The sequence below is a fragment of the Cariama cristata genome, unplaced genomic scaffold (assembly GCF_000690535.1).
Source record: "Cariama cristata isolate BGI_N322 unplaced genomic scaffold, ASM69053v1 scaffold17315, whole genome shotgun sequence".
Lineage (NCBI taxonomy): Eukaryota > Metazoa > Chordata > Aves > Cariamiformes > Cariamidae > Cariama > Cariama cristata.
Genome location: NW_009618313.1, coordinates 1 through 10,702, shown reverse-complemented (window position 1 = coordinate 10,702; position 10,702 = coordinate 1). Strand labels below are relative to the sequence as shown.

General features: G+C 43.0%; 2 protein-coding genes across 2 annotated transcripts in view; one reads left to right on the top strand and one right to left on the bottom strand.

The window, feature by feature from the left end:
- EXOSC9 (exosome component 9) overlaps positions 1–2,298 on the top strand; it is a 4,360-nt gene extending 2,062 nt beyond the window's left edge. Inside the window, exons 6-10 of the mRNA XM_009700827.1 lie at positions 315–403; positions 602–748; positions 1,124–1,314; positions 1,653–1,731; positions 2,217–2,298. Coding sequence (XP_009699129.1) covers positions 315–403; positions 602–748; positions 1,124–1,314; positions 1,653–1,731; positions 2,217–2,298 — 588 coding nt within the window. The remainder of the gene's footprint in view (positions 1–314; positions 404–601; positions 749–1,123; positions 1,315–1,652; positions 1,732–2,216) is intronic.
- A 3,201-nt stretch (positions 2,299–5,499) lies between these two features.
- CCNA2 (cyclin A2) lies at positions 5,500–9,732 on the bottom strand. Its single transcript, XM_009700826.1, has 6 exons — positions 9,595–9,732; positions 9,018–9,241; positions 8,240–8,444; positions 7,305–7,418; positions 6,655–6,788; positions 5,500–6,044 (listed from the first exon to the last, which is right to left on the bottom strand). The coding sequence occupies exons 1-6, from the start codon at positions 9,730–9,732 to the stop codon at positions 5,993–5,995; spliced, it is 867 nt and encodes a 288-aa protein (XP_009699128.1). The 3' UTR covers positions 5,500–5,992.
- Positions 9,733–10,702: the final 970 nt, after the last annotated feature.

The window sequence follows — 10,702 nt, the reverse complement described above, 5'->3', positions numbered from 1 at the left end:
GAGCGTAGTACTGCGTCTCATGCTGAAGAAGAGACGTAGAAAAGGCATGTTGTTTGGTCAGATAGGCATCTCTTCCCCCCTGCCGGTCATTTGCCTGAGGGAGTCTGTAAATTAATTCAGACTGCACTCTCATGAATAGCTAGAGGCTGTTGTATTAACCTTTTGGATCAGCTTGTCGTGTAGCCAGTCCCTCCTCACACTAAGATGCCGCATTTTAATTTTCAGTGTTTGTGACTCATATGATGTTCTACCATTTTAGTTAAAAACGTCTTGCTTTCACATTTGTAAACTATTGTTGTATGTATAACGAACAGGTTCTGCGATGCAGTAAAATAACAGCTGTTAAGGTTGCAGAAATAACAGAACTAATTCAAAAAGCCTTGGAGAATGACCAGAAAGTTAGGTAAGTGTTTTGGGAAGGACAGGAAATGCGTATTTTAAGAAACATACTAAAAAGTAATGCCAGCCTGTAGTTTGAACAGCAAATTGTTTTCACTTGTATTTGTTTTGAATAGCAAGTATTTGTATATCTGAACTTGGAAAGAGAAAGTGTTTTTAAGTGTGAAACATCCTGAAATACTGTCTGTCATTGAACAACTAGGAAAGAAGGTGGGAAGTTCGGCTTTGCAGAATCTATACCGAACCAAAAGATCACCGCCTTCAAAATGGAACGTGCTGCTATTGATACTAACAATGTGGAAGAACAAGCCGAAGAAATCATCGCCAAAGCTGACCCTCCTTCAGAAGTGTATCTTTTCTGTTGTATTAGTCGGGGGGAAACCAGACTTCCCATCCCCTGCATTAGCACTACGAGAAGCTAAACGCACATCCAAGATTCTTCACAGCTTAGGCAGCCTTAGAGCCTTCAGAGGAAACCTCAACATCGTATTGGTTTTGGTTCTAACTGCTTTTAGGTAACTTAATTCCTAGCGTAAAGTGCAAAACTGAGGTCTCAAGTGACCGATTGTTACAGTAAGTGGAGAAGTACTCTCTTCTCAACTCCCCATTAAGGATGTTCTCCCCTGGGGAGAAAAGATACAGCTTAAAAAAACCAACTGGTTGTTTGCTCTCAGAATACAAAGAGTTTACCAGCAAACACCAAGATTTTTCTTAACTGCCTCAGTTTTGCCAAACCAATATTGCACACTCCCGGGACAGCCCAAATTGGGGAAGGAATAGAGAACTCCTGGGGAGACCTTGAAGAATCTGAGAGGGAAGAAGCAGCGGAAGAGGAAGGTGAAATTGAGGCTGCTGCTTTTGAATGTCAGAAAATGGAAACCGAGGATACAAGCACGATGAGCGAAACTAAGAAGGGTTAGTATTTATGTATCTTGCTCTCAGATATGCTTGTTATATCATTTTATTAACAGTCTAGAATTAAAATGTGAAAAAGGTCCTTAGCAAGAAAGGAGAACCATTGTAGCCACTTTCCTCTTGAGAGTTACACCCACGTGCTACTTTGACTTCAGCTGGTCACTTCTGTTTTCTTCAAAAGAGAACTTGAATTTCTGTAGTATATGGAGGGCTCCAAATGAAACACTAGCCACTCTGAATGTGTCTTTAAAAATGCTGTGGTTATTAGTTACAGGAGTCATTTGTACAAAACTGATCACCAGTTTCTGAGTTTGTGGTTGGTTGGTTTGTTTTTTTAGATGAACCTATTGTATTGTCTGACAGCGAAGAGGAAGAAGTTGTCATTTTGGAACCACAGGAAGTACCGAAGAAAACAAGGTAACCGTCATGTGAAAATTAAGAGGGGAAAAGGAGTTTGTAAGGAGTATTTTAAGAAAGCACAGGATTTTGGCAAGGCTAAGAAAGGTCTCAGTTGATCAAAGGGACTACAGAGAGCGCCATCCTGGCTGACCTGCAGCTGTCTGAAACAGTTATAGATACTTGACTAACCCTAACCTTTCCAAAGGGAGCGAGAGTGTAAAAGTGGATTTGAATCAGCTGCTCCTTAGAGATGCTGCAGAGATTCTACATGCTACACTACGGCTAATCTTAAGTTTTATCCCCAAGAAGTGAGATTTATTGCTGTATCCCTGCACTAGCCATGGAAACCTTTGTTGTTGTCTGTAGTATGCTTTCTAGAAACTAAGTTTGAACTGTGCACCGAGCGTGGTGGATGGTTGCCCTGTTACATATGATCAGCCTGTGTTCTTTTGAAATAAAACTATTCACTACATTTTGTTGATACAAATGTTGTTTGCTCACAGAACACAGACCAACTCAAAACAAGAAAATACAAGTAAGAAAGCATTTAACAAAAGGAGAAAAAAGAAGAGAGCTGCTTATTAAAGCCATCATCCCTCCAGAAATGCTGTATAGTACATAATTTGGTGTATCATTACTGAACTTACTTTTGTAGATAATTTTCTTTCTTCCCACTCCATATCTGGTCCTGCTTTTATGTATACTTTATACAACTGTTGTACACAGCTTTCAATAAAAAAAATTTTGCATGTAAGTGAAATTCCATGGTTAGCATCCAGCTGCAGCAGCAAACTCACTAGTTCACCTTGAACTGACTTAAGTGCTACAGCTTGAATTGCGGAGGTAAGATGCTTGGTTTTCTTAGCAAACGGCCTCTGCCATTACTGAAGCAGCAACTTGCGTATAGTCGAGAGTTCAGGCGGTAAAAGGCATCGTGGCTCAAGTTTATTGCAAGGAAAGCTGCTTTTAATTGAGGTAGCTATTGCTGTACCTTGGAAGTGTGTCGTACCTCGGAGTGTTCTTCACGGGGGTAAAGGGTGTGCTGCGACTAGTGTCACTCCACATCTTCCCTTTCACTGAAACTGCTTCGTATAAAAATCAACAGAAATGCTCGTACCTAGCAAAATAGCGTAGCCCTTCTGCAAGCTTTCATAGAGAAGCAACTCATACTTCGGCAATAGAGTTTCTTAAAAAGTTTAATTAAATATTACATGCAACAGACAGGAATGCTTCTTGAACTATATTCAAAGAATTATGCTCTGAATTTAGGATCAGGCAAAACAAAGAGACAAGGTTTCCAAAATACCTGACCTAGCCCCTTTCCTCAAAAACCAAGTCAAATTAGAAACAGGCACATATTTACAAGAGCAAAGTAGGACTATTTTACATGCGACCTTAGTATTTCATGAAATATGAACAGGAGAGAAGTTACTGTTGCAGATGTGACATTCCCCAAATCAGGTTTAGTAAAAAAAAAAAAATAACTTGCTCCCAGTCAAGTAAAGCGTTAATCAAGTTGTGCTCTTTCAGAAAGGGACAAACACAGAAAGCCCCATTCCTTCAGGAGGTAAATGAGGGCCTTTTCTTAGCGTCAGTTCTTCCACCCCAAAGTCACCATCAGGAGTATAAGAATGAGTGAAGACTCAGTTGTTTGTTACTTCTGCAGTACCCTGAGACATTAAACTTCTTCAGGACAAAGAACAGTATTCTTTGCACTACTATTTCTCTCTTCTCCACACAGAGCATCTCGTACCCTACATTCCTTAGAGGCTTTCTTTTGAAAGGGCTACGAGAAGTTAAACTGGATAGGCAAAGCAGTAGTACAGCACAACCTGGGATGTTTTGTTCAAAGCTTAATAGCAAGAGCTGGAATCGTCCCCCACTTTCAAAAATGAGATGGAAAAAAATGGTACTTCTTGCAGCAGCAGCAAGAGCTGTCAGTGGGGAAGGAGGAACATGGTTGTAGTGGGCAGAGATGCCAGCCTGTGACTGAAGTGTCTTTTTTGTCTAGGCTGTAGAGGAAGTCATATCGGTACGTTGAAAGTAAAGCTCGGGGAGGAAGGGAGAATTTTTCTGTGCTGTGGGAGCAGTAACAGAACGACTTCCATTGAGCAAGGAGACATTTCGTTAAGCAGTAAATTAATACTATAAACCACCAAAGTCCTTTCACCGAAGTACTACTACTTGCTCTTTTCTGGGGAAAATAATTCATAAGCATCCTTTAAATTAATCCTCTTCCAATGTTCATATTTCTCAGTGGTCTTGGAAAGTTTCCAGCATACAGCACAAAAACAAAAAAAAAGGGGGGGGAAGGTAGAACCCAGTTTCTCAGAACACTATGCTCTATTGTCTTCAAAGAATAATTGCCAGTCAGCATTTTGAGTTGCCCTTCCAAGGTGGCAAACCGATGTCGCAACTGTGGCAAACAGACTCCTCTGTATACAAACTCCCTCTCCTGCAAGGTTAGAGCATTTCCAATACTAAGCCCCAGACATGATACACTGCAGAGTTTTTTCCCCAACTAGTTTTAGCTTTACAGTGGCAACCTACTGAAGTCACACTAAGTACAGGCTGTTGGAGAACATGGTTGACCAATGCACTGTGGCTCTTTGTTAAACAGAACATGTATAAAAGTCAAAGTGCATCCTAAAAAGCTCAGATTTTTGGCCAAAAAAGGCAGCCTCTGGTGCACACTTTTGTCTTGACTGGATTAGCTGCCACCACTTGGCTGGATCAGTTTGTGGCCGAGTTGGTTCAGACTGCAGAGCAGGGGCAAACAGCAAGTTTTTAGTCACCAAGTTGAGACATGCAAGTTGTCTTGCTATAACATGTGCTTGACTGTTTGACAGGGCTGATGATTTTTTTTTAAATATTTTAAAATTTATTTTAAATAGCCCACACCATAACAGCTGTTCAACATCTGTGAATAATTTGTACTGCTACCTGCTGGGTGTTCAGAAAACCAGCCAGCCAGTGTTGAATCAAGTTGAAGTTGAAGCGGCACAGGTTTCACAGGGCGGCCCTTGCCAAAAAGCTTTAGAAATGAATGCCACTTTAAGATGGTAGTACTACCCCCTCAGTGGTTTTAAGGTATTGGCAAGACCACTAACATCAGATGTAAAAATTGTTTATTAGCCAACCTGGAAATGGCTTAATTAAACCCACTTCTGTGCACTCACTGCTCTACATGCAAAGACCAGCAGGTACAGGGCAGCATCCCTCCATTTACACAGGTTGAAGGTAAACATCCACTTGATCTAATGCCGATTAGGTGCTACTTTGTTCATCTAACAGTTCTACAACTAAGGAAAAACATGACCATCGGTCTCCATTTTTGCTGCATGCCACAGAGGAACCCTTTCCAAGCAAGGGGGACGTAGAGAACGCGTACTGTTCTGCACATGCCCATCCACACCAGAAGGCGTTCCCTCCTCTTGAGGGCACAGCAGCAGTTCACCCTCTTGCAGTTTAATCCCTCCACCACCCCTAAAGAGGTACTAGGTAAGCAGACTGATGACTGTCATTTTTTTACTAGATAGCTGTCCCAAAAGCCCATGGGTGACACATCAGTGGGAACTCCATGGGCTTAAATTAATATCAGTTTTACACTTTGGAAAATACCTACAGCGAGACCATTTTCTACATACTGGAAGGAAGTAGGAACTGGTGTACTAGGTTTTAGCTGTGCAGTCCCTGCAGCAGAGCGTTCAACCTTTGACCTGATGGAGATGTGGCAATACATTACATGGCCATCGAGGCTTCCCGTAACTGGCACATCCTAAAGAGCCTCACAAGAGTCCATTCCAGCAAGGTGTTCTCCTCACAGCTAGATTGCTTCTTCCAGTATTATAGCCATTAAGCCACATTTTGGATCTATACTAAGTCTCAGTTTAAACTAGACAGTATAAAAATGCTACAAATACCACTGTGAAGTCCAAGTCATTCTTACCTGGAAGGAGACAAAGCCCTACTAAAATAATGCACTGCTAATATTAATGTTCAGTCTATAATTAGATAAGCAGTCTCAGACTTCACTTGGTCACATGGTTAATTCCGTGCTTGAAGAGAACATTTTTATAAAAACCCAGCTAAATATTTTAACAAGATTGCATGTACAAAAGATTTACATTAAAACCACATAAAACTAACTTCATAATTAAGCTCATCAAAACCTGTATTAATATTCCGAGTGATCACTTCTAGAATTCTCAACCATGTTTAAAACTGTACATCATTTTCTTGTAATATACATCTTTTAAAAAGATCAGTCTCTTGATTATTACAATACGTTTAGTGTCTCTGGGGGGTCAATAAGCGATACTCCATGGTACCTAGAGAGGGAAAAAAAAAGACGTAGGATGTCATCTTCCTCAGGTGCTCTCTGCCGTAAAGAACGGCACGCGTACTGCGGCAAAACACATTTCTCACAAGACAGAAAATATTTTGGGACTTGTCAGCTGCCACACTGACGCAGATTTTTAGGAGCATTAGGTACCATCTCCTGCCTACCAACTGTAGGAACGTCAAGAAAATTCCTCCAGTTTCTACCTGGCAGTTCAGGTAGTGGTAGCAGGCCTGGTGGTGAACACGAAGTATTGCTCATCAAAACATTTTGCAAAAACCTGCAGAGTCATGTCACTGTTTCACTTACCTGGTAGATGTGGTTGAGCCCCCAACTGTAGGAACGTCAAGAAAATTCCTCCAGTTTCTACCTGGCAGTTCAGGTAGTGGTAGCAGGCCTGGTGGTGAACACGAAGTATTGCTCATCATAACATTTTGCAAAAACCTGCAGTCGTGTCACTGTTTCACTTACCTGGTAGATGTAGTTGAGCCCAACTGCAGTCGAGGTACACCCCAGCCCCCCACCCCATTAAGCAGTTACGTGCGAGGACAACTCGGGTGTAACGTACCAGCTTATCGTACCTCTCTCTAGATACTCACTTGGTACTCTTGTACTTTTCCCTTATGGACTGTTGTGTGTGCTGTGCTGCTTTGAGGTAGGTCTGGTGTAGGTCCATGAGGCAAGGCTTGATGTCTTCAAGGGTGTAGCCTGTTACTTTGCACAGGGATTCAGGCTGAGGGGACAAAGGAAAGGAAGAGGGACATTTGAACATTTCTGTTCGCTTATCCTGACAACCACTGGCGGAGTTTTTAGCTTCCTGTTGAAGCTGTGTTGTTCTAGTAGGTTGGCAGAGTGTCGTTTTCTCAAGCACAAAGTGGTTTAATACTGCTCAGATTTTAGCAGTTCATGTGGATTTACATTAATCCTGAAAACTATCATTCTAAACAAGTATTCCTTGCCTCCAATGCTTAGGCTTTCTTACCGCCCGCTTCCTCATCACAAGGAAGCTGCTTACAGCTTTGAAGAGGATCACCAGAATGGAGTGCATCAGTAGATGCCTCTTCCTTCCAAGAGAAGGTGTGTTCCCCCCCCATTTCTCAAATATCATAGGGAGCCACCCCTAATTAACAGCCTAGGAGCGCGGAGGGGCTGCGATTCCTGCAGCCCAGGCCCCAGCATTCAGAACTGCGTACGAATACACTAAACGTGCATAAAGGTGTGCGAAGGGTCAAGTTTTAGTGCTGCGTACCCAGGTTTGTCCAGTGATCGTATAGCCTGCTAGGTGAAACGCTGCAGCAGCAATAACTGATGGCAAGTACTTCAGGTAAGGATCAGCATCAATGAGGCTCAGCTCCCCAAGGTACTGCAAGGGAAACAAGAGAAAGGGAATTATCTGCTTCCAAAAGAAAGTAGGAGAGCATTTAAGAGTTGCGCTGGAACCCTAATTTAAGCTTCCAATCCCAACATCAGTTGGAGGAACAGCTTTTCCTAGTTTCTACTTCCTCTTTTAGCATCTACTGGGAACACTGTTTGACAGTAGCTAACAACGCATGCTTTTTCAACACCATGTTTTATATTTAGAGGTATATAAGATCTAGCAGGAAGAGCATAGTCGGGTCTGACCTTTGCACAACGGGACACAGTCTTCTATTTAGGAGCTTTGGTACCTGCCGTACAGTTAGGGTTTAATATAACTTTAGCTGAAACGTTATCTGTGCTCCACTTTAGAAATTGGCCTTTGGATTTAGAGCTCACGGCTTGTTGAGTGGAAAACTGAAACAAAAGTCCTTTTTAGCCACGGTGGGCGGGTAGGCATGGCAGTTTTAGATAAGAAAGAGGGAAACATCTAAGCAGTGAAACAAACCCCAAATTAAAGTTCATCAATCTCTGCCTGCTCTGAGTAAGCGTGCGTGCTTGAGCCAGGCCAAGTGTCAGCCTGTGACAGGAATGGAGTATCTCAATCGGTAAGTGGCAATAGGAGCGTTAGTTTCCCGTGTGCACGTTCCAGACCTCTCCCAGAGAGACTACACATTTAAAAATAGGAGGAGGCAGGGAAGCCTGAACCGGAGAATCCTTTAGCATTTCTTTTCTTTTCTACTGCGACTAGGAAGCAGAGCTTGTAAAGTATATTAATAGCAATAGACCTCTCTAGTTACATGGGCCGAGCTAGTAATTTTTCCTTACCATTGATAGGCTCTCCACCTTAGCGTTCGTCTGCTGATGTAGGAAATACTGAGTGAGGAACTGGTTGATTGTTGGAGCTGCCAAGTCAAATGACAAAACCTTCAAAATTAAGTGCTCCATCCTTAGAACTTGCTTCTTCGTATAGGTGTCATCTGTGATGTAGACAAACTCTGCTACTTCAGGAGGGTAGATTTCTTCAAACTTGCTGCCAGGAGAAATAGTTATAAGCAAATAATTGAGTACTGGAAAACCAGATAACCAGCAACATTTAATGAAAGTCAGCATGCTAATTTAAATTCTGACTTGTGAAGTAGTTGGGCGCTGTTACCCAACAAGTTTGCTGCACTTGGTTCAGTAGCTCTTGAATCAGCAGAATTTGAAATTACAGAGCTACAATAGCCTGATATTTTAGCACTGAGCCATTTGGGACTCCGAGTTACTGAAATTCCAGAACCCACTAAACTAATAATTGCTGAAACCAAAACTTTCTTTTCACATGCCTTGTGCATATTCCCTCAAATACTGTTTAGAAGCCTTCTGCTGCTGCAGCTAGAAATAATGAATCCTCACATTAGGGCAATCTACAAAGGTAGCCTAGAATCTTGCTTGCAGAGTTTTACACAAACTGCCACGCTTTTGGGTGGGTAACTCCCGATTTTTCTTCTAGCGTGAAGCCCTCCCAGGTCAGTCCAGCTATAGGCAACAGAAACGTGATAGCCACAAGACTTCCATCTGTACGAGACCAGCAAGTGGAATTTCAATAAGCAATTTCACTTACGATGCAAGCAGCATAGCTGCAGTACCCACAAGCTGAAGTTTTCCTCTCAAAACAGACATTGAAGAAAGAAACCTATCAATGTAATTTACAGCTAAGTGCAGGGTTTCATTCTGTAATTTGTATTCTTCTCCAACTTCCACCAGCCAGTCCACAAGAATAGCCCGCATGTTGTTTGTGATATCAGGTTGCTTCTTCATATAACCCATTTTAGGCTTGCATTTCACCTGTAGGTTTAGATGACAGATACGATTGAGTTTGGACTAAGTGCTGGTAGGGAAGCAACTGTTTAAGCTCCATTTACCACAGTTTAAACTGATCAGAAGTAAACAATGGTAGGTCTGGGATCAGTAAGTTCTATTTCTGTAACCTTGCTTTCCAGTTCAGCGCATGGCACAATCAACTTTATCGCAAGAAACCAGTCTTGTGTTCACAGCAGTGGACACAGCATCTTATTTCTCTGTTTCTAGCAAGCTTTAATTTAGTCACTGTAGCAGTAACTAATGTTTAGATCCATTTCTTAACCCCAAATTTCTCCCCCATAAGCTGTATGCAAATGAGAAAAGAGAGAGCAGCTCACCTCCATTTCCCTAAGGTACGTATGGATATCGCTGATATAGTCTGGCACGTTATTAACGTTTGTTTTTTTCTCTTCCTCTTCTGAGGTTATTGAAATATCCATAATACTTGGAGAATCTAAGGAGACGATAATAGCCATGTCACAGCGGGCACCATCAGACCACTCCCTCGCAGCAGAGGGAACTACCCTATTCTGTAGTGGGTCCGTGGTGGCTCCCCAGGACTGCTAGGTCTCTTGCCTCCTAGGCAGGCCATCACTCAACTAGACTGGGAGTTGAGGAGGCTCTAGGGAAGCTTCCCATTCCCATTTCTCTTCTTCTCCCTAAGGATAAAGGGATGGAAAACTCCTTTGCCAATTATGGAGTGCCCAGTGCATCCTTTGTTACCTTGTTACATGGAAGTGAATCCTGCAAACTTAGCTATTGTGGCTTAAAACAGGGCTGGAGTACCAGAGCTTTTTGTAGGCTGCAGAAGCGGACCACAATTAAATCAGCCCTCAGATACTCACGCACGCGTTACAGAAGATGGAACTGACAGCTCCCATTTCTTACGTACTGGGAAGAGCTCAAAACACTTGCACCAGTACAGGGCATTACCTGGGAGAAAAGTCTATTAAGTCTCAGGATCTGCCTGAGTAAAGTCCCCTTCTAACTCTACAGCAGCAGCAAAGGGTGAGGCTTTAAGGGCTGCTCTTGCCTGTAACCTGGTTTCTCTTGGGAGGTACTGATAATTAAGGTTAAAAGCATATGTCTGCCTACAAAGAGCAGGGGATAGAAGCGTAGAGGCTCCAGTAATGGATAGCATAGCTGGACTGAAAAGCTGCTGCATCGTCATGGCAAGCTGAAACCGGTTTCAGCAACCGAAAAGGTATCTTCCGAGTCAAACCAAACCAGTTCACGTCCCAAACAGCTTCAGGATTTACAGTCCTCCTCCAGGGTGCTCTGGAATCCCTTCCCTAGGCAACACCTCGGCACAGCCCTGCTCACCTCCGTGCCTCCCGGGGGAAGGGCCCTGCGGGCTGGGGCGCTGCCCGGGCAGCTGCAGAGGGAACAGGCGGGATGGGGCCCGCAGGAGCACACCCAGAGCCCGGGGAAGCGCCGTCCTCCGGG

Coding starts and splice junctions, on each gene's coding strand:
- CCNA2 (XM_009700826.1), bottom strand. CDS start 9,732: ATGGCTATTATCGTCTCCTTAGATTCTCCAAGTATTATGGATATTTCA. Junction 6,789..7,304: donor CGATCACTGGACAAACCTGG/GTACGCAGCACT, acceptor TTGTCCCCTCAG/CCTGAATCCCTGTGCAAAGT. Junction 6,045..6,654: donor GAAAAGTACAAGAGTACCAA/GTGAGTATCTAG, acceptor TTCCCTCTCTAG/GTACCATGGAGTATCGCTTA.